The 23083-nt window shown below is 41.1% G+C and overlaps 2 protein-coding genes across 8 annotated transcripts in view; both read right to left on the minus strand.

The window, feature by feature from the left end:
• Positions 1–1577: 1577 nt before the first annotated feature.
• The window catches only part of LOC108919173 (free fatty acid receptor 3-like), a 38930-nt gene continuing 17424 nt past the window's right edge, over positions 1578–23083 (minus strand). The window contains exons 1-8 of one of the 4 annotated variants that reach the window (XM_029259918.1): positions 10951–11390; positions 10120–10189; positions 7336–7683; positions 7024–7251; positions 6337–6606; positions 5635–5901; positions 4130–4396; positions 1578–2589 (exon numbers count right to left, since the gene is read on the minus strand). In XM_029259918.1, coding sequence (XP_029115751.1) covers positions 1700–2566 — 867 coding nt within the window. In that variant the 5' untranslated portion in view covers positions 2567–2589; positions 4130–4396; positions 5635–5901; ... (3 more) ...; positions 10120–10189; positions 10951–11390 and the 3' untranslated portion in view covers positions 1578–1699. Of the gene's footprint in view, positions 2590–4047; positions 4397–5593; positions 5902–6336; positions 6607–7023; positions 7252–7335; positions 7684–10119; positions 10190–10950; positions 11391–23083 lie in introns of those variants that run through there. The other 3 variants (XM_029259916.1, XM_029259917.1, XM_029259919.1) reach the window with 3 other exon arrangements.
• Positions 13001–22445, minus strand: LOC108919152 (B-cell receptor CD22-like). 4 transcript variants are annotated; one of them, XM_029259921.1, is made up of 10 exons: positions 21931–22445; positions 21335–21401; positions 20705–21061; positions 20396–20623; positions 19782–20051; positions 18292–18558; positions 16504–16588; positions 14721–14775; positions 14433–14644; positions 13001–13143 (listed from the first exon to the last, which is right to left on the minus strand). In XM_029259921.1, the coding sequence occupies exons 2-10, from the start codon at positions 21387–21389 to the stop codon at positions 13083–13085; spliced, it is 1590 nt and encodes a 529-aa protein (XP_029115754.1). In that variant the 5' UTR covers positions 21390–21401; positions 21931–22445; the 3' UTR covers positions 13001–13082. The 4 variants fall into 4 exon arrangements, with proteins under 4 accessions (XP_029115754.1, XP_029115755.1, XP_029115753.1 ...); XM_029259922.1 differs by having other exon boundaries at positions 14433–14641; positions 21335–21404; XM_029259920.1 differs by having other exon boundaries at positions 21335–21404.

The following is a 23083-nucleotide window of genomic DNA, read 5'->3' on the forward strand; positions in this document are numbered from 1 at the left end:
CGAGGCCGGGTTTTCAAAATTGCGTTGAAAACAAAATACCGAAATCGCCTGCAGGTGGAGGATGACCTCAGGCTTGCGCTGTCCAACATTGAACTGCACATTGTGCTTCTTTGTAAAAAGAAGCTAGCACAGGTTTCCCACTAATTTATAATAGCATGGCTAGCAAAACGCACCCTACGTCCCAGTTTGCATATCACATTACATTACACGTAATGTTACAAATTAGTTCTATATTGTTCAAAAACATTTTTGATAAATTATGGGCGTGTTCTACTATTGTCCGTCATATAGTTTTAAACGAAAAAAAACATTAAAGTTAAAAAAGTAAAAAAAGTGCAAAAAACCAAAAATCTCAAAAAAATTATCTATCTACTTATCTATCTATCTATCTATAGTCATTGGGGGTAGGGGGTGTGCCACATAATAGGAGAGGATTGGGGGGGCTTTAGTTCCAAAAGTTTGAGAACCATTGCATTAGCAGGAAGAGAAGCATAGATGCAGACATGTGATTCTTAGGTGCAATTAATTTAAAAATTTCCACCATATGAACCAATGTTCATCACAGGAGTAGCTGCATAAGCATTCATGACATTTTTCAGTAGTCCTTACTAAGCGACAATTATACTGAAGACAAGTTCCAAATTACTTTACAGAATTAAACCAGTCTTACGATATTACTTAATATTCTGTCAACATTCCACCAGCAGATGCATTTACAAAGCTGCTTACAAACATGAAATTTTGGGCAATATTTCAGTTTAATTCTATACAATTGTAAATATATCATCACTATTATTGCTATATAGCTGAATCATAGAAAAACTAAAAAAGAACAGAAATTTTTGTGTGCAAATTTTCTCAGTGTTTTTGTCTTTTCTTGTAGTGGGAAACATTGACTGCTACTCACAATTATTCCTTGCATGTGCTGTAAAATACCATGCCTTTTTGTAAAGAAAAAAGAAGGGCTTTTCATAGGAAGAGCTACGAAATTCATAGCATCCAGCGCTGGTTTTTTAATAGGCTAATTTGAAAGCTTATGAATGAAATCACAAAAAAATAAAGATATCTTTCTAATGCACATGTTATATTTAGCTGAGATGTTTCTTGAAAGCAACTTACAGTGTTAAGCTACTTATAATTATTTACCTATTTATACAGCTAGGCAACTTTATTAGAGCAATTTAGTGTACATGCCTTGCACAAGGGTAATACAGCTGGTAGTGGGTATCAGATCTGCAACCATTGGGTCCAAAGGCAGTCGCTCTAACCACAATAACACCAGCTGTGCAAGCTGTCTAAGGTCAAAGATTCTCAGGAATGAGATTCTGACATTCACTGAAAACACAACCATTGAAGAGACAGAGCAGCTGAAAATTGAGAAACTGCACGTACACCTATTGAAAAAAAAGTTGTCTGTAGAGGTCTTGAACACACTGCATATATAAACTATTCACATCCAAGAATACAACAATTAGTTGTGTTACAACCTGAAATTACAACACATTTGAATTTTATAATAAAAGTGATGCCCCATCAAAAATGTTACAAAACATGTATCACATTTTTAACTGGCCATCACTTTTATTATAAAAGTAAATTTAAAAAAAAATATTCTGACAAACACTTGGAAATTCAGGGATCATATCCATTTCCAGTTTCTGGTGTTGCCTTTGATTGTCTTTCAGACCTCAGTATGCTTTTACCGCAGTCCAAGGACCTTGAAAGGGAGATATTTGACCATGTTCTGGAAGGTGGAAGAAGAAAAGTAGAAGATGATTGGGTCCAGGCAGGTGTTGAAGGTGCTGAGCAGTAGAGTGTAGGACCTCCAGTCTGGGCTCTTCCCCTCCAGGAAGCCAATGACATGGGAGACATTGTATGGTAGAAAGCAGATGAAAAACACCAGGAGGGTGCCCAGGGCCATGCCTATGGCCTTCTTCTTCTTCTGGCAGATCCTTGGCTGAGAGTAGAGGATTCGAATACAACTCAAATAACAGAAGGTGCAGATTAAGAGAGGGGCCAGGAAAATGACAAAAAAGGATTCAAGCCGGACAGGGAGCAAGATGTTCAGCTGCTCTCCAGAGAAGTTATCGTAACAGATTTCAGTGTTCAAGGTGGTGTTCCGTGAGAGAAGGTGCTCTGTGATGAAAACAATACTACAGTGACCTGAGCTGACAACCCAAATGATCACACTGGCTATCCCACCATACAGTGGTTTCTGCATCAGCCTATAGCGGACAGGGAAAGCCACACCCAGGTAGCGGTCCACGCTGACAGCCATGAGCAAAAGAGAGCTGGTGTAGATGGTCGAAAAGAAGAAGAAGGAGGTGATGGGGCACAGGAAGTAGGGGAACAGCCACTTCATTTCTGAAGCTGCCTCATGCATCTTTAGCGGTAAGACAATGAGAAAGAGGAGGTCTGACACAGTGAGGTTGAGCAGTAGGATATCGGTGGACATGGGCTTGCTGTGTACTTTGATGGAGAATGCGCACAGTGACAAGATGTTGGTTGGCAGGCCAATCAGGAAGGTGACAATGTATACAGATAGTATGACCGCACGATTTGTCATGTTGGAGACCAACTACCAGAGACCTGCAAAGGAGAGAAGCAAAGGATAAAATCCTGCTCAATTGGTTTGTTTCTTCAGACAATACCTGAGCTAAGAACTGTATCATGTAAGGCTTTCAAAACATGGCACTTGGTGTCCAGTTTATGGAAATTAACTGTAGCTGATTGTGCAATTTCATAATTCTTCTTCATTTTTTTGGAGAGATTCCCATCAAAGTGAACAATGTCTTCTGAAGTTTATGCACAGTGGCTGTCCTCTGCATTATATAAACATTCTATTAAATGTGGGAAAACAAATCACGCTCCTCACCACCACACCATGACAGATGACTCCTATTTTTATCTCTTTGCCTCTTTGTTCACCATCTTCTTCAAGCAGCAAGTGGCTTCTGTTTTTATTACATAATTCAGTATTTTTCTTTAATTTTTCATTATTTCATGATGATGATCACAGTGATAATGCTTTTTCATTATCATTACATGATCGTCTGAAATAACATCATAAGTAAACGGGGGGGGCTTGGCTGGATCCTGGGGTATGGTGGGTATGGGGTTCGAGTCCTGTTTGGGGTGCCTTGCGGCGAACAGGCGTCCTGTCCGGGGGGGTTCTCCCTTCCCCCCTTGGTCTTGGGCCCTTTGTTACCAGGTTAGTCTGCTGTTTGCCGCGACCCCGCCTGGGACAAGCGGTTTCAGACAGTGTGTGTGTAAAAGAGAGACGGCACACTGAGGTGGAGTGTACATTTATAACACTTGCAGAGGTAAATGAAGTGCGCTAGCTCCTTGTGAGGGGGGCAAGGTGGTGCAGTGGGTTTGACCGGGTCCTGCTCCCTGGTGAGTCTGGGGTTTGAGTCCTGCTTGGGGTGCCTTGCAACGGACTGGTGTCCTGTCCTGGGTGTGTCCCCTCTCCCTCCACCCTTCTGCCCTGTGTTGCGGGGTTAGGCTCCAGCTCCCCACAACCCCGTATGGGACAAGTGGTGTGTGTGTGTGCAGTTTTGTTTTTCATGTTTTGGTAATTTTTTTTTCTTATAAAGCTGCAAATATGGTGATAAATTTCACTAAATACCTTTTAATCACCAACAAAAGTTAGGAACTACTCACTCAGCAGTTTTGGAAAACAATATATAGCTATAGGAAATCTATAGTATATGGCATATACACACACACACACACACACACATTTTCAGAACTGCGTGTCCCATACGGGGTCGCGGGGAGCCGGAGCCTACCCGGCAACACAGGGCGTAAGGCCGGAGGGGGAGGGGACACACCCAGGACGGGACGCCAGTCCGTCGCAAGGCACCCCAAGCGGGACTTGAACCCCAGACCCACCAGAGAGCAGGACCTGGTCCAACCCACTGCGCCACCGCACCCCCTACTGCTTCAGTAACTCTTTTATTTTGAACTTAAAGAACTTATTCACTTTTTGACAATAATATTTTTTTTGGTGAAAAAATCATTAATTTCTCATTTGTTCTGCCCATGTGTTGAAAACCACCACACACCAGGTTACCCTATTATTCCACTTTCATGAAACACACACATGCACATGTATGTATATACATACCATGAATGTTGAATATTACATTATTAGACTTTTGAGTTCCAACTTTGTTACTTGCTTCACAGTGATACTCTCCACTGTCTTCAGATCTGATGATACTGATGTTATAATTCTGCCATGATCCTCTCTGTGAGATTTCAGCTCCATTCTTAAACCAGGCATATGTGTCCACAGGTGGGTTGGCTTTGCTGTTGCAGGTCAGAGTCACTGAACTGCCCTCCACTATGTCTCCAGAGGGACTGATTGATACTGAAGTGTCCTTTGGGGAATCTGAAAAGGAAAAATCCAGTGGACCATTAAAAATATATATCTTTGACATCTGTCATAAATGTAATTGAAGTTATAAAACTGATATTTGAAATTAAAATCCACTACTTGCTATATTTGGTTAATTTTACATACACACATTCTCTGAATCGCTCGTCCCATACGGGGTCACGGGGAACCGGAGCCCAAGCGGTTCAGAAGATTCTGTGTGTGTAAAATTAACCAAATATAGCAAGTAGTGTGTGTCTGTGTGTACTTGCTATATTTTGGTTTAACTGTGGTTTGTTCAAGGCTGTATGGTGGTGCAGCAGAAAGTACTGGTGCCTCATAGCTGCCTTTGACTGTGGATTTGAACCCAGCTCAGTCTGTGGAAACTACATGTTCCGCTGTGATTATGTGTTTCCTCCATGGTTTGAAGATGTGTGTCTCTGCCTTCATTACACTGTGTTTATGAATGACTGTGTGCATGATCATCTTGTGCTGGGCTGGTGTCTCATCTAGGCTGTACCCTGAATTGTGGCCAGTGTCTCTGGGATAGGCTCTAGATCACCATGATGCTGACAGGGACAAGTGGTCATTAACATGCTCCTCCTGTATTGTATGTAAATGTTTATGTACCTTAAAAAAAAATTGTAGGAAGGTTATGAGGATTCATCTATCCTGCGTTTGATGCACCTGCTCGAGCGAAGAACATCGGTGCATCAAGTGGAAAGAAACAAACTAGGTTTACTTAAGAATCACGTCGGCAGCTATGTCTCTTTTTCCTAATGTAATGTACACATTGTATTTTCGCAGAGATGTATGTCGCTTTGGAGAAAAGCGTCTGCTAAATGAATAAATGTGAATGTAACAGTGAGTATGTTTCCTTCCTTTTTTACTTTTGAAAACTCCAGAAAACCGTCACCATTTATACATTTTCGGCTGCGATTGTCATATTACAGAACAGAACATTAATACACCGTATGCGATAAGTGCCATGTTCATCATTGCTTTATTCTGGCAAGAGGCTAAAATTTCTCATCACAGTACATTAATTGGAATAGAACTGTTTTAATCTCACTTACAGTGAATGTTTCAGGAGTAGGGATTTACTGACTTGATGGTTTCATACTGTCATTTTCTGCACTTACATTGAATATTAAAATGAAATCATGCAAAGGTGCTTTGTCCAATTCTATGCTGTCCCACAGACACTATTCATTTTGAGTAATAATAACTAAAAGGACTATATTGTCACTTACACAGAACATTTACAGTATATACTCCAGAGGTACCAGTTCCACGTGTATTTGTTGCGACACAATAGTACTCTCCGCTGTCCTCAGAGGTGATGTTAGTGATGTCGTAATCCTGCATTGATCCTCTCTGTGAGATTTCAGCTCCATTCTTAAACCAGCTGTATGTGTCCACTGGAGGGTTGGCTTTGCTGTTGCAGGTCAGAGTCACTGAACTGCCCTCCAATATGTCTCCAGAGGGACTGATTGATACCAAAGTGTTCTTCGGGGAATCTGAAAAGGAAAAATCCAGTGGACCATTAAAAATATATATCTTTGACATCTGTCATAAATGTGAATGAAGAAGAAATTATAAAACTGATATTTGAACTCAAAATCCACTCCTTGCTGCATGTTGGTTTAATTGTGGTTTTCTCACGGGCGCATGGTGATGCAACAGAAAGGACTGGTGCCTCACAGGTGCCTTCAAATGTGGGTTTGAATCAATCTCATTTACAAGGATAGTGCTGTTTTTATCCCACTTACAGCCACAGCTAATGTTTCAGGAATAGTGATTTACTCACTGTATGGTTTTCTCATTCTTACTGTCATTTCTTGCACTTAACATAAAAATTAAAATGGTGCATAGGTGCTTTGTCCAACTGTGCTGTGTCACATATGCGATTCATTTTGAGTAATAATAAATAAGAAAACTCTTTTGTCACTTACACTGAACATCTACACTATACAGTTTAGAAGTTCCAGTTCCATGCGTATTTCTTGCGACACAACGGTACTTTCCACTGTCTTCAGATCTGATATTAGTGATGGTGTAATAATTCTTCTGTGATCCACTCTGTGAAATTTCAGCTCCATTCTTAAACCAGGTATATCTGTACACTGGTGGGTTGGCTTTGTTGTTGCAGGTCAGAGTCACTGAACTGCCCTCCAGTATCTCTCCAGAGGGACTGACTGATACTGAAGTGTTTTTTGGAGAATCTAGGAGAGAGAATGGCAGATTTGGTGGTCACTTGAAATAACACAAATTGCAAATGATGCCACATACTGAAGTGTCTTTTGGGACATCTAAAATAAACGATAAAAATTAGCAATAATACATGCATGATATCTGCACTTTTTATGAGCTATGGTAAATTTGTGAACTTCATGAAAGAAAGAACACACATTGAATTAGGCAATTCAGGATCCTACGCATTTATAGTCTTTTTCTATACTGCCTACAGGAATGCAATTTCAACAACGTAATTTTATTGTTACTATATCTTAATCTTCTGATACTGTTGTGCTCATAATAATATCTGTAGAAAAATATATCCATTCCTTGTACATTATTTAACAATAGCTTCAGTCTTGTTTTTTATTATTTTCTTGTAAAAATTGGTAATCAAGACTTACATTCCATAGAGACCTTAACTGGTGCAGACTGAACATTCTCAGATCTTCTCAGAGCACATGAATACATTCCATTTTCTTCAGGTACTAAAACATTGTCATACTGATTGAGTACATATTTCCCATCTCTAAACCAAACATAGTCATTATGGACTTTTGGAAAGCAGGTGTTTTTACAGGTCAGTGTCGCTTGGGACGTCGCAGATGGTTGACTCTTTTCCACCTGTAGAGCTTCATTTAAGACAAACACAATTCAATTTCTATTCTTTGTTCATTTATTTGTTAATTATTTTTGACTTTTGAAATTAGAATTACCTGTCACTGACAGTGTCACTCCAGGCTCACCGATCCATTTTCCGCCCACTTGATCTGTAACTAACCTAAACCAATATGTTGCTGAATCACGCTCTTCAACATTTTCAATTCTGAAGGTGCAGTCTTCAGACTTATCTCCTAGGTATGTCACACGATCGTGATAATGTTGGTCCTGTTTTAGGTCCTCAGGATCTTTATTTGTCTCTCGTTTATTAATCCAAAATGTTTCATTTACTCTATGACCACGGGGATACTGGTAAGAGCAGGGTATTGTCACTGATGATCCTTTCAAGGCACAGATGTGTGGCTTTTCATAAGTAACTTTCCAATCTTTAACACCCAGAACACCTGAAAGAAATTGCACTTCTTGTCACATTTTAATCTCTGTGCTGCTTCATTCAGACAGAATCAGACAGGTATTGAAAATATGACAAAACTGCACAGGAAGACACAGAAATAAAATATATATGAGACAATTATAAACTATAAATAAAACAAGGTACATATATACCAAAGCACTAACAGGAAATGATAAAAAAACAGAACCACATATTAACAGTGAGTTCTGCAATACTTGTACTGGAGTGACTGTGGTGGCATTAGTGTAAAATTTGTGCTAAGTGGTGTGTCAAGCAAAAGATAAAAATGCATTAAAAACTTCTTGCCCAACTGACATGTTTCTCACTTTTTCTGCTGCATAAATGAGAAAATGTCTGCTACTGCCATGCAAAAACAGCACTACTATCAGCTAGTGACAAAAAATAGCATTTGAAGTATTCTTAAAAAACCCGTTACCATTGCTTTGCTGTAAGGCTCTCTTATTTACATTTATTCATTAAGTTGATTCTTCCTTCTAAATCAGCTTACAACATTAAGATACCTGCAATTATTTACCACTGTGCACAGCTGGGCAATTGTTGCTGGAACAATTTAGGGTAAGTACCTTGTCCAAAGGTACTAGAGCCAGAGGTGAAATTCAAACCTGTGACCTTTGGGTCCAAAGGCAGCAGTTCTACACCACTACACAACCAGCTGTGCCTCTTATCTTGATTCATATTATTTGAAACAACAATATTAATGATAATAACAGATGGTGCACAGTGGCGCTGCTGCATGACAGAGCCTGTACTGCTCAGGTGTAGATTCGAACCTGGCTTAATTTATGTGGAGCTTGCATTTTCTCCCTGCCTCTGTGCGGGTTTCCTCCTGCATTTTGAAGACATAGAGTCTGTACAAACTGGCGACAGTGAATTGCACAAAGTGTGTGAATGCATGAGTAAGTGTGTGTGCATGTGTGACTACCCTGTGATGGACTGGCATCCTGTCCAGAGTAAACCCAACGCCTTGCACCGAGTGTTTCTGAGATATACTTTGGACCACCGTGACCCTGATCAGTTAGTGCAAATGAATGACTGAGTAAATAGTGATAACTATTATTTAATAAGGGTGGCACGGTGGTGCAGTGGGTTTGACTCGGTCTTGTTTTCTGGGGAGTCTGGGGTTCGAGTCCTGCTTGGGGTTCCTTGTGATGGACTGGTGTCTTGTCCTGGGTGTGTCCCCTCTTTCTCCACACTTATGCCCTGTGTTGCCTAGCCAGGTTAGGCTCCAGCTTGCTGTGCCCCTGCCTGGGCAAGTGGCTTCAGCAAATGTGTGTGTGTATTATTTAATTATTCACGTATTGAGTAAATCTGAATCTGTAAATTCAGCAGTCTCCCCTGGGTCCCCTCTTAGTTCAGTTCTTGCTGTGGCTACATTGTGCACATATTCTGTCTATCTCAAAGAATTCTGGGACTTAACACATAACATAGTAGTGCATCCTTAAGTTAGCAAGTGCAACAAAGAGTAAGATGATAAAGCGTTTTGCCTTCCTCGTCACTGTCACACTATTTTCATTGCGTGCTAACAATTCTTTATAAATGTCATGGCTAAAGCATCTGTCTGATAACAGGTGAGACTAAAAGTAAAATAACGTTCAATAAGTGTTACAGTTTATTGTGGGTGTAATAAAAAAGCTGTGGTTAAAACCTGCACCTTCTGAGGAACTTATGAAGGGCATCTCTTGTGGTGTTGAAGGCCAAGTTGGCCTCTGCAAGCTGGTGCAGTCCATGACAAATACAGGCAGATTCTGGAGGAAAACTGTTCAATTCTGTGAAGGACTTTGGACTTTGTGGGTCTGGCTCCAATATGATGGAAAGACCTCCCCATCTCACTCAGAACTACTGAATCTCTCTCTACATCGAAGAAGGGTCTCAAAACTGATCACTTTAGGATTCACTTCCCCTCTGATCTCCTAAGCCCTTGATAAACATGACATGTACAATCTTATTTGTCTAAAAAAAAAATCTAGATGCAGCTACGCATGTAATGTATCAAAGTTCATACTGTGGTATGAGATAAATTGACTGGACTCAAGAAATATGTGCTTGCATTTAGATCTCTGTTGATGTTGTCTGTTGATGTAATGCACTTTTTGTTGTTCTCTGATATGTATTTCACTTTGGAGAAAAGTGTGTCTTAAAATTATAAATGTAAATGTAAAGAAATGAAAAAAGTTATTCTATGCTAACTGTGTACTACACACTGTGTAAAAGAGTGGAGCTAATGGTAGCAAACTGATAAATCACTAAGTTCTAAAGCCTTATAATCTCTATTCTGAGTTGTTTTTCTCCAGTTCTTATGAAAATACATTATGATGTATATTACTGCACCACTGTATCTATTTTATTGCACACACAATTACCACATTTTTACACAGCAAAATGAGTTACAGATAAAACACTTTACCTGATAGCAAGAGAAGGATGGTGACACATTTACAGGATGATGTTGTCAAGGACATTTTTATTCCAGTCTGCTAGATATTGAAACACTCAATTTATTACACATTACAGAACTGCAGTAATATTTTGAGACATCAGTGTACAATACATTTATAAAAAAAAAAATCACAGTATAAACAAGCAATAGATATATAGTACAGTAATAATACAATATAGATATAATATAGATATTACTGTGCAGTTCTGTGAAGCTACAATAAAACTCATCTTTCTTTCATTAGAATTTGTGTGTCCAACAAAGTATAACTTTCCTGGTTAATACTGGCAGAATATATTAGTGCATTAATACTGCTGGAAACTTCTGGACTGTTTCTATGTATACACACACACATTTTCAGAACCACTTGCCCCATACGGGGTCACGGGGAACCGGAGCCTACCCGGTAACTCAGGGCGTAAGGCCAGAAGGGGAGGGGGACACACCCAGGACAGGACGCCAGTCCACCGCAAGGCACCCCAAGCAGGACTCGAACCCCAGACCCACCAGAGAGCAGGACTGCGGCCCAACCCACCGCGCCCCCGCGCCCCCACGCCCCCTCTATGTATATAATAAGAGGAAAACACACCCTAACATGGTCTGCGAAATCTCCACAATTTAGAAAAATTCGTCCTTTCATCAACTTTTATAAGTATGACGCAGGTGACCCTGTCTATTACCTGTTTATTACCTCTCTATTACGTGTTTATTACCTATCAGCTGCAGACAACATTGTAACCCGTGACCGAGGGAGAAAGAGTGACACAACAGCACTGTAGCAAAACTGGTAAAACTTACCTCATTAGCAGAATCCTTATTTCCAAGGCTTTCTGACAATAAAAGAAAGAAGGCAATAAAAGTTTGGAGACTTGTAAGGTTTTCCAAAGCGACTAACGCACTTTGTTTGTACACCACCAGTTTTTGGTCCAGAGCTGCTTGTTCATCACTTTTCCTTCCTGTTTTTACGAGGTTTGAAAACAAGTAATTTTCCGAAAGAAGCGACGATTCTATTTCACTTTTAAGACATATTACAGCACAAAATAAACATCTTCGCCCGGTTTCAATGAATGGGCCAACAACATTTATCAACATTTTAAATTTAATTTTATCCTCGTGACATTGTAATCATGTCTTTTATCTGAAATGTCTGTTTTTTTTTGTCAAGCGCAGATTAATTTAGGTGCACTCGAGTCATTGCACAGTTTCCCGAAGCCCATCTGTCTTCATTTTTCTTTTAATGTTATTGTAACTGTCTCAAAGACAGGTTTGAGAGTCTGGTTCATTTTTTGTTATAAATTTTTTTCCTCCTAGTTTGGTCAGTTTTTCAAATCATTAAAATGTAATAAATACCGTGTGATATTAAGAATGTAACTCTTTGGGTTGTTAAATGCAGAGTTTAATGGGTCACATGATCTGAGTTTAATTGAGAGAGGGAATGTTGAATTGTGGGTAAGGTGTTATGGATGCAGAGAAAGAACGTGCAGCAGCGAAGCACAACTTCTGAAGCGACATGTTCTGCATAAGGTTCAAAGGGCGCACACTGTAATTCTTACTTTAATTTAGCTTATATTGTGTTATAATGTGGGGGTGCAGTGGGTTGGACTGGGTCCTGCTCTCCAGTGGGTCTGGGGTTCGAGTCCCGCTTGGGGTGCCTTGCGGACTGGCGTTCCGTCCTGGGTGTGTTCCCTCCCCCTCTGGCCTTACGCCCTGTGTTGCCGGGTAGGCTCAGGTTCCCCGCGACCCCGTATGGGACAAGCGGTTCCGGAAATATGTGTGTGTGTGTGTGTGTGATAAACTATACTGGATGCGACGTGGTGGAAGATGACCCCAGCAGCCACGCCTGAGATTATGAAAGTACTGTTTTTTAGCATGTGCACTGGTCAGCAGGAAGAGAGTTGATGAGAATAGACTGTTTCCCTTTTTTCTGACTTGCAGTAGACTTGGTGATTTGGGGGACCTCTAGGCACATTGTCCCAGTGCTACATACATTACTGAGTGGCTTTGTGAATAGCCTTTCTGGTACACATAAGTTTTTCGGGTTTTGTACGTGCAGTGGTTGCGTGAGTTAAAGTTTTTAACCATATTTCCTTTTCTGTGTTTGTTTGCTTTGACGCTTTAGGGATGGAATTGTGATCACATTTGGTGTCCAACTAGGTTTGGGTCGACAACCAGCAAATTGTGACAGCAGTTGGGGGAATGAATACATCCTACACTCACTCTATGTACATTTGTCAGAACCCCTGTGAGCAATTCTCCGGCTGACCACCAGCATAAAATGACCCAGCAGTACCGCACACCTGCATTCCAATATATAAGTTCAGTTTATACGAGAGTGACAGACAGTTGATGTCTTTCAATCTTAAAAAAAAAAAAAAATGGCAGGATGTTTGTACTTGAATCTTCTAAGAAACTGTTCAGTTATGATAAGGTATGCTTTAGCTGTTATTGAATAATTCTGAGTTAACTGAAACAGACGTTCCACACTACACATTACTAATTCCTGTGAATTAACTTCTTAAATTTCACCAATCCCTTCTGAGTTGGTGAAATGAGGAACTATGGCATCTGGGGTGGCTGATTAAACTAATCAATAACCAATCAGTGATAAATAAGGGGAACAATAGTGCTCAACACAAAATGTGCAAATACAAAAATTACTAATGTTTAAGTACATCAAATGTACTTTAATAAAAAGTACTTCCACAAATCAAAGCAGTAAGGAAAGAAGACAGCTAGAACACAATATGAATAAAACTTTATAAATATCAATTTCTATAGTTACCCTTGAGGTTTTTATTAAAGTAAACCTACAAAAGATAAGCTGTAAGATATAACAGTAAAATGGGTGTAGATGCAATAATGGAGTACAAAAATATGGATGAAAACAATGAAATGTGTCAAGTCAACTGATATGTAAGGAGTCTTGTTTCTTATGTTTTGGAAACTGTGCTGTAGATGACAGAATTATCTTGTACCTGTTGAACTGCTGACCTGGAAGAGAAGAAATGTGATTGACTCCAACTGTTCTTCAAAAACTACAGCAAACCGTACACAAATCTTTGGGCTCCTCAGTCGAATGACGTTTCACTGAATTTTGATGTGAAAACAAGTTAACACAACCTGTACAAGGTCCAAAGATAAACCCAATTATTATTTGTTTGCTGAATTCAACAGCTCAAACAACAAAACAGTGAATTTGGTATATGTAAAATTTTCATACAGTCAGAACCTAGTAACGCCACTTTTGTCGGCAATCTGTGAAGACCATTCCAGAGCTTTAAATATTCAGTCCTCTCAGTACTTCTTGGATGATTGTGAAGATTGTTTTGGACTGTTGTCTTCAAACATGCAGCCTCCGTTTCCCATTTTCCATCAACTCTGAGACATTAGTTCATAGGAATCGTCTGTATTTAGCTGAATTCTTCTTCCTTGAAGTTTTGTCCTCAACGCCTTTTACAAAAAGTTTGCAACTCTTTTAAATATTGTTTTCTATAATCCAGACATTGATTTCTTTCTTGAGCTTGTAGGAAATGTTCTCCTCTGACCGCTCTTCACCACAGATCACTGGACCAATGGAGTGCTACTCAAAGTCAGCTAAACCTTCCTGCAGCTCTTTTGCAGTTAGAATATTTGACCAGTTTATGATCAGCAGTTATTTTTTTCTGGCTTTAGATCTACCTACCACTATCATTAACTGCTTTTCCACATCCGGAATGCAGTGATCCAGAACCTATCTCAGAAGCACAATCAAGTTACATCCTGATTATACCATTGTATCCCTGTGCTGCCAAAATAGGCTCTGGAGCACCATGACCCTGACTTTTACATGGGGGAAGTTGATAGAATACTGGCTTCAGCTGCTGCTCTTGGGCCTCAATGTTACAATGTTATTGAATCCCACCTCCAGCTGTAGTACCCTTGAGTAAGGTACTTACTCAAAACAGCTCTAATGAAAATATCCAGCAGTATAAATGGGTAGATGAATTGTGAGTAGCTTAACAAGATAAGGTGCTTTGGAGAAAACGTCAGCTAAACGAGTAAATGTACATGTTTGACAAAAGTGAGTGACTGTTATATTTAGAAAAAAACAGAAATTGTGATTGCTTGTTTAGGTTTATATCTTGTAGAGGTGATATTAATTGCTTTTTCATGGAAATTAAGTGAAACAAGAAATTTGACCAAGACTGCTGAAACTTTTCAGACTTTAGCAGACAACTACAGCATGCAGTATTTTGACACACCACTGGAAACAACATCTATTTTCATCATTAGTTTCTTACCTGCTGCCAGTACTGGTAGCGGGAAATTGAACACTGCAGTACTGAAGCTCATCCTCATTGTGGGAGTATGCTTGCTGCACCGTGGAATACAGAACATCTTTATTGCTCTTGGAATTAGGTTGAACTGTGGAGTATAGTGTCAAATCCTGTTGATCAGTGGGTCTCATGGGCATTCCTGAGCCATTGGCATACACAGGGCTTGCTGCATCCTGCTGGATGAAGAATCTGACATGTAACTTCGTGCAATCATCTAACAAGACATCTAACATCTTGAATGTACTGACTTACCTCTCCCTGCTGTGTGCTTCCTATCTCTTTTGTTGCTTTGGACCATTTTCCCCTGCTGTTAAACCAACATATAAACCAGCAAGGAAAAAGGGAAAAAAAAAGAAAAAAAAACATATTCTAGTAAGAACAGCATATTTTCAGGAACTAACACTGGTCCACACAAATGTTAAAGCATCAAGTTTTTAATAGTTTACTAGAATAGATGAAAAGAGGTTTACGTTCACTTGTAAACAAGTAAGATTTATTTGTGAGAAAAACAATGGCCTGAAGTCCATTACAATCAAACATATCAAGTTACGTAAAAACTATAGTTTGTGGTTGCTGTTTACAAATGTGCTCCTATACTCTGTAGTGTCTGAAATCTCCCAAAAAACACACACACACACACCATCTGGACCGCTTGTCCCATACAGGGTCACGGGGAGCCGGAGCCTAACCCGGCAACACAAGGCGTAAGGCCGGAGGGGGAGGGGACACACCCAGGACGGGACGCCAGTCCAGCCCCCCAAAAAACACAATAAATACATAAAGGTTTATAGATGTCACAGTTGCTTTTCTCCAAAGCAACATAAAATCAGCGTAAAATACAACACTGTTGTTTTGTTAATTGTTCAAATGAAAAACTATTAAATGGCAGAAGTGGCCGTAAACTGCGGAGATCTACACGTGTTCACGGAAGAAATTGGTGAACAATCAGGACTGAAGAAAGTTGTATTTTCTAATTAGTTTATTTTAATGTTACACACACACACACACACACACATTTTCAGAGCCGCTTGTCCCATACGGGGTCACGGGGGAACCGGAGCCTACCCAGCAACACAGGGCGTAAGGCCGGAGGGGGAGGGGACACACCCAGGACGGGACGCCAGTCCGTCACAAGGCACCCCAAGCGGGACTCGAACCCCAGACCCACCGGACAGCAGGACTGCGGTCCAACCCACTGCGCCACCGCACCCCCAATGTTACTTTAAGGTAAAATTTTAAAGTGTTTCAGGTAGGTCAGTAATTAGCTTGTCCATAGTCTGACGGAATGTATGAGTGAATGAGGGTGTGTGTAAGCGGCCTATGATGGACTGCTTCTGCGACAGGCAGCTGTCACAGTCAGAGACGGGAGGCAGAAGGTAGGTGATTCGGATCCAAGCGTGGGTGAGGGCATCCCAGATCCAATCAAACACACAGAGGCAGATGAAATCGGTGGTCAGGGACAGCCGTCGGTCGATCGAGGTGCAAACATCATTTAGAGGGAAAGACGGTACTCAGAGCAAGGGAAAGCAAGCAGAGGTCGAAAGCCACGTAACCAGTAGAACAAGGAAGAGGAAGCAAGGGCTGACCCGCTGAATTCGCAAGCCAAGGTGTTGCAAGATTCTGCAACCTTGTGCCGGGACGGCATTGCCTTTATCCCTGGCCTTGATTACCATCAGGTGCGGCTGCTTGGCTTGCGGGCGTGACAGCTGCTGATCATCACTATGATGCATTAGTACAAGTGATTACCGATGAATATATGAAATACATATGAATATTCTCTGATTCAGGGGGTGCGGTGGCGCAGTGGGTTGGACCGCAGTCTTCCTCTCCGGTGGGTCTGGGGTTCGAGTCCCGCTTGGGGTGCCTTGTGACGGACTGGCGTCCCGTCCTGGGTGCGTCCCCTTCCCCCTCCGGCCTTACGCCCTGTGTTGCCGGGTAGGCTCCGGTTCCCCGTGACCCCGTAAGGGACAAGCGGTTCTGAAAATGTGTGTGTGTGTATTCTCTGATTCAAATGACCACAATTTTAGTCTCTTACCTTCTCCACACAACAACAATAAGAACCCCAAGAACCACGACAGCAGTTATTCCACCAACTGACCCTATGACAGCTGCCTGCTTCCCTGAGAAGAGACAAAAAATATGGTGCTATGATACCTTCCAGATCTGGGTAAATCCTCATCACAGCTGTGTAATTATGTGGTTTTAGTGAACATTTCAAAGTGTGACCAAGCAGCTACTTGCGACCTATTATTCCATTTAAAAAAAAAAAAAAAAACAATTGAGTGTTATATTAGAATAACCAGCTCAGTGCTCTTGAAAGTTTATATTGCACAGCTACTCCACAATATTATTTACAGGAAATACAGGTAAGACAGTATAGCATGCATTTTACTTGTTTTCATTTAATGATTAACAACTAGGTTTAGAAATGATTGTTTTCAGAACTGAGCAGAAAGATTCAAACACCTTTGCAGAAAAACACAACACCACTACTGAGGGGCTAGGAGCACTGATAGTGGGGTGAATGGTGGTGATAATTCCAGGGGCCGAAACCCAGAACTGACCTCCAGTAGTAATCACTTTATTTTATTTAAATGAGGGGGCAATATTCTGTTAGGGAACCCAAAGATCCTCGCTACACTCCTGCCAAGGGGTATTGAGGTCATGTGGTGAAGTGGTTCACTGATTCTTTCTTTGGAGCAGAGAACTACTGCATGAAACTGTACCATTCTGTGAGCTAGCCAGAACAAAGGGATGAACTTGATGGACAGCTCCCCACTACCCACCCAATGCCTCTTCAAGGTAATGACAACCAGCTGCACATAAGTGAAGGAAAATCAAGATGGACATTGAAGGCAGCTGGTCTGATGCCAAGGGGGAAGAGCAAGAGAACTTTTTCTAACTGAAGGAGGGATATTATTGGTATTTAGACTTAGGTTTTTGCTGCCAGTTCATTTCAGTGACACACACACACACACACACACTTTCCAAACCACTTGTCCCATACGGGGTCGTGGGGAGCCGGAGCCTAACCCGACAACAGGGCGTAAGGGACACAGCCAGGACAGGACGCCAGTCCACCGCAAGGCACCCCAAGCGGGACTCGAACCCCAGACCCACCAGAGAGCAGAACCCGGTCCAACCCACTGCACCACCGCACCCCCCTTCAGTGACACACACAGTCAAAAACTACTTGTTCTAAGCAGGATCACGGTGAACCGGAGCCTAACCCAGCAATGCAGGGTGTAAGATTGGAGGGGGGGTACACATCCAGGGTGGGATGCCAGTCCAATTGCAAGGCACCCTACGCAGGACTCAGAACCCAGACCCACCAGAGAGCAGGACCCAGCCAAACCCACTGCACCGCCGCACCCCCCACCACTTCAGTGACTCTTTTATTTTGAATTTAAAGAGCATACTCTTTACATTTTGTTAGGATTGTCTTTTTGACAATAATATTTTTTTTTGGATGAGGGGGTGCGGTGGCGCAGTGGGTTGGACCGCAGTCCTGCCCTCCAGTGTGTCTGGGGTTCGAGTCCCGCTTGGGGTGCCTTGTGACGGACTGGCGTCCCGTCCTGGGTGTGTCCCCTTCCCCCTCCGGCCTTACGCCCTGTGTTGCCGGGTAGGCTCCGGTTCCCCGTGACCCCGTCTGGGACGAGCGGTTCTGAAAATGTGTGTGTGTGTGTGTGTGTATTTTTTTTTGGTGAGAAAATCATTTCTTTCTCATTTGTTCTGCCCATGTGTTGAAAACCACCACACACCAGGTTACCCTATTATTCCACTTTCATGAAACACACACATGCACATGTATGTATATACATACCATGAATGTTGAATATTACATTATTAGACTTTTGAGTTCCAACTTTGTTACTTGCTTCACAGTGATACTCTCCACTGTCTTCAGATCTGATGATACTGATGTTATAATTCTGCCATGATCCTCTCTGTGAGATTTCAGCTCCATTCTTAAACCACGTGTATGTGTCCACTGCTGGGTTGGCTTTGCTGTTGCAGGTCAGAGTCACTGAACTGCCCTCCACTATGTCTCCAGAGGGACTCACTGATACTGAAGTGTTCTTTGGGGAATCTGAAAAGGAAAAATCCAGTGGACCATTAAAAATATATATCTTTGACATCTGTCATAAATGTAATTGAAGAAGAAGTTATAAAACTGATATTTGAAATTAAAATCCACTATTTGCTATATTTGGTTAATTTTACATACACACATTCTCTGAACCGCTCGTCCAATACGGGGTCACGGAGCCCAAGCGGTTCAGAAGATGTGTGTGTGTGTGTGTGTGTGTGTGTGTGTGTGTGTGTACTTGCTATATTTTGGTTTAACTGTGGTTTGTTCAAGGCTGTATGGTGGTGCAGCAGAAAGTACTGGTGCCTCATAGCTGCCTTTGACTGTGGGTTTGAACCCAGCTCAGTCTGTGGAAACTACATGTTCCGCTGTGATTATGTGTTTCCTCCGTGGTTTGAAGATGTGTGTCTCTGCCTTGATTACACTGTGTTTATGAATGACTGTGTGCATGATCATCTTGTGCTGGGCTGGTGTCTCATCTAGGCTGTACCCTGAATTGTGGCCAGTGTCTCTGGGATAGGCTCTAGATCACCATGATGCTGACAGGGACAAGTAGTCATTAACATGCTCCTCCTGTATTGTATGTAAATGTTTATGTACCTTAAAAAAAAATTGTAGGAAGGTTATGAGGATTCATCTATCCTGCGTTTGATGCACCTGCTCGAGCGAAGAACATCGGTGCATCAAGTGGAAAGAAACAAACTAGGTTTACTTATGAATCACGTCGGCAGCTATGTCTCTTTTTCCTAATGTAATGTACACATTGTATTTTCGCAGAGATGTATGTCGCTTTGGAGAAAAGCGTCTGCTAAATGAATAAATGTAAATGTAACAGTGAGTATGTTTCCTTCCTTTTTTACTTTTGAAAACTCCAGAAAACCGTCACCATTTATACATTTTCGGCTGTGATTGTCATATTACAGAACAGAACATTAATACAGTGTATGTGATAAGTGCCATGTCCATCATTGCTTTATTCTGGCAAGAGGCTAAAATTTGTCATCACAGTACATTAATTGGAATAGAGCTGTTTTAATCTCACTTACAGTGAATGTTTCAGGAGTAGGGATTTACTGACTTGATGGTTTCATACTGTCATTTTCTGCACTTACATTGAATATTAAAATGGAATCATGCAAAGGTGCTTTGTCCAATTCTATGCTGTCCCACAGACACTATTCATTTTGAGTAATAATAACTAAAAGGACTATATTGTCACTTACACAGAACATTTACAGTATATACTCCAGAGGTACCAGTTCCACGTGTATTTGTTGCGACACAATAGTACTCTCCGCTGTCCTCAGAGGTGATGTTAGTGATGTCGTAATCCTGCATTGATCCTCTCTGTGAGATTTCAGCTCCATTCTTAAACCACGTGTATGTGTCCACTGCTGGGTTGGCTTTGCTGCTGTTACAGGTCAGAGTCACTGAACTGCCCTCCACTATGTCTCCAGAGGGACTCACTGATACTGAAGTGCTCTTTGGGGCATCTAAAATAAATAAGAAAAATCACCAATAATTCATACATCATGGCTGCACTTTATATGAACTGTAGTAAATTGGTGAACTTCATGAAAGAAAGGGCACACATTGTAGAATGAGGTAATCCAGGATGCTATAAATTTACAGTCTTCTACAGAGCACAGGAATTTAATTCACAGAATGTACATTTTATTCTTACTACATCTTAAAAATTTGCTGTTTACTGATGCATTCCTAACGTTATCTATGGTAAAATATGTACATTCATTGTACATTAGTTAAAAAAAGGCTTTGCTTTATTCATTTTTATTATTTTGCTTCAAAATAATAAATCTGCAGTCAACAGACTTACGTTCCACAGAGACCCTCACTGATGCAGCCTTTACATCCCAAAATCGTCTAAGAGCACATGAGTACATTCCATCTTCTTCAGTTTCTAAAACATTGTCAGAATGATTGGGTACATATTGCTCATTTCTATACCAGACATAGATATTACGGACATTTCGAGAACAGGTGTTTTTACAGGTCAGTGTCACTCGGGATGCCCCAGATTGTTGACTCTTTTCCACCTGTAGATCTTTAAGACAAACACAATTCAGTTTCCATTCTTCATTCATCTGTTAGTTATGATAATACTGACTTTTGAAATTAGAATTACCTGTCACTGACAGTGTGACTCCAGGCTCACCGATCCATTTTTCTCCATGTGTAACTAACCTAAACCAATATGTTGCTGAATCACTCTTTTCAACATTTTCAATTCTTAAGGTGCAGTTTTTAGAATTATCTCCTAGGTATGTCACACGATCGTGATAATGTTGGTCCTGTTTTAGGTCCACAGGATCTTTATTTCTCTTTCGTTTATTAGTCCAAAATGTTTCTTTTACTCTCTGACCAGTGGGATAGTGGTAAGAGCAGGGTATTATCACTGATGATCCTTTGGAGGCACAGATTTGTTGGTCATAATAGGTAACTTTGAAATATGTAACTGTCCAGTCTTTATAACCCAGTACACCTGAAAAAAATAATTGAACTTTTTGTCAAATTTTTATCTATGTGCTGCTTTATTCTGCATAAGACAGATTTGACCATAAAGACACGGAAGTAAAAAATTAGGCATTACATATACCATAGCACTTACAAAAACCATGAGAAACACTACCATATATTAACAGCAAGTCCTGCAATACTTATTATATATATTACTGCATCACTGTATCTATTTTACTGCACACACAATTACCACATTTTTACACAGCAAAATGAGTTAACAGATAAAACTCTTCACCTGACAGCAAGAGAAGGATGGTGATACGTATACAGGACGATGTTTTCAAGGACATTTTTATTCCAGTCTGCTAGATATTCAAAAAAACAACTTATTACACATTACAGCACAGCAGTAATATTTTTAGACATCAATATACAATACATTTTGAAAAAATTACTGTGATTATGAAGCGCTAGTTACTATAGATATTACTCTGTGCAGTTCTATGAAGCTACAAAAAAACTCATCTTCCTTTCATAACCATTTTTGTGTCAAACAAAGTATAACTTATCCCTGGTTAATACTGGCAGAATATATTACCGTAGTGTGTACTAGTACTATGTTGGAAAATACTGGACTCTGTTTCTATGTGTATAAGAGGAAAAGACCCCTTATGGACTATAAAATCTCCACAATTTAGAAGCAATTCGTCCTTTCATCCACTTTTGTAAGTATGATGCACGTGATTCGGTATATTACCTCTCTATTACCTGTTTATTACTTTTTTTAACCTGTCTATCAGCTGCAGGCAACATCACCACTTGCAACCCGTTACCGAGAAAGACACCACTGTATTTAACAGCACTTGTTTTAGCAAAACTGGTAAAACTTACCTCATTGGCGGAATCCCTATTTCCGAGGATCCTCACAATATAACGAAGGAAGGGAGAAAAGACAGGAGACTTGACAGTTTTCCAAAGCGACTCATACACTTTGTTTGTACAGCAGGAAGTTTGGTCCAGATCTGCTCATGTTCATCACTTTCCTTCCTGTTTTTACGAGTTTTGCAAACGAGTAATTTCCCGAAAGAAGAAGCGACGATCTACTGTCACTTTTAATAAATATCACAGCATAAAATATACATCGTCGGTTTCAATGAGCCAGTACAAAGTTTATCAACATTTAATTTCATCCTCGTGTCATTGCTAATGTATTTTATCTGAAATGTCTGTTTTTTTATTAATTTCAAAGCACAGATTATAAGTTAATTTAAAATAAGGTTCACTTCGAGTCATTGCACAGTTTCCCGAAGCCCATCTGTCTTCATTCTTCCATTATTATGTTTTAAAAAGAAATTACTAACATCATATCTTTAATCTACTCGAGCAGTGACAAAGAATGGCCTCCGGTGCGAATCCGAATCCGCGATCCCGACACTCGTACGAGCCCCACGGGAGCGCGCAAACAACGCACTTCAAGTTCACTCCACGGCAGCGGCGTCGAGGACGAGCGGAGCGGTCGGAGGCGGTCATGCGGGGTAGAGGAAGGTCCCGGGAGGGAGCCCGAGGTGTCGGAGGAGGCCTGGGAGAAGTACCTCTGACCGCGACTCCACAGGAGGAGCGACCGTTTTTACCGCGGTGTTTCACCATGATTTCCTGTTGTGCACGAGCGCCTGTCTCGCGCGTCTCCACAGCCTATTATTCGTTCACTTCGTATTTCAGGTTTTTTTTTTTTTTTTTTTCTCCTAATCCCACCGACTCTTAATATTTGCACACAACCTCACTGTCAATTGCGTGAGAGGGACGCGGTGGCAGGTTTGACCGGGTCCTGCTCTCCGGTGGGTCTGGAGATCAAGTCCCGCTTGGGGTGCCTTGCGACGGACCGGCATCCCGTCCTGGGTGTGTCCCCTCCCCCACCGGCCTGGCGCCCTATGTTGCCGGATTAGGCTCCGGCTCCCCGCGACCCCGTATGGGACAAGCGGTTCAGACGATCTGTGTGTGTGTGTATGTTTCTGTTGAATCAGTTGATGCACATTATACATCTGCA

The sequence above is a fragment of the Scleropages formosus genome, chromosome 18 (assembly GCF_900964775.1).
Source record: "Scleropages formosus chromosome 18, fSclFor1.1, whole genome shotgun sequence".
Classification (NCBI taxonomy): Eukaryota; Metazoa; Chordata; class Actinopteri; order Osteoglossiformes; family Osteoglossidae; genus Scleropages; species Scleropages formosus.

What these genes read in the sequence shown, in the direction of transcription:
- LOC108919152 (XM_029259921.1), bottom strand. Translation starts at nt 21,389, where the DNA reads ATGTCCTTGAAAACATCGTCCTGTATACGTATCACCATCCTTCTCTTG. An exon ending in CATCCTTCTCTTGCTGTCAG is followed by an intron (nt 21,062 to 21,334) that starts GTGAAGAGTTTT and finishes TATTTTTTTCAG; the next exon opens with GTGTACTGGGTTATAAAGAC. An exon ending in AGTCACACTGTCAGTGACAG is followed by an intron (nt 20,624 to 20,704) that starts GTAATTCTAATT and finishes TTTGTCTTAAAG; the next exon opens with ATCTACAGGTGGAAAAGAGT.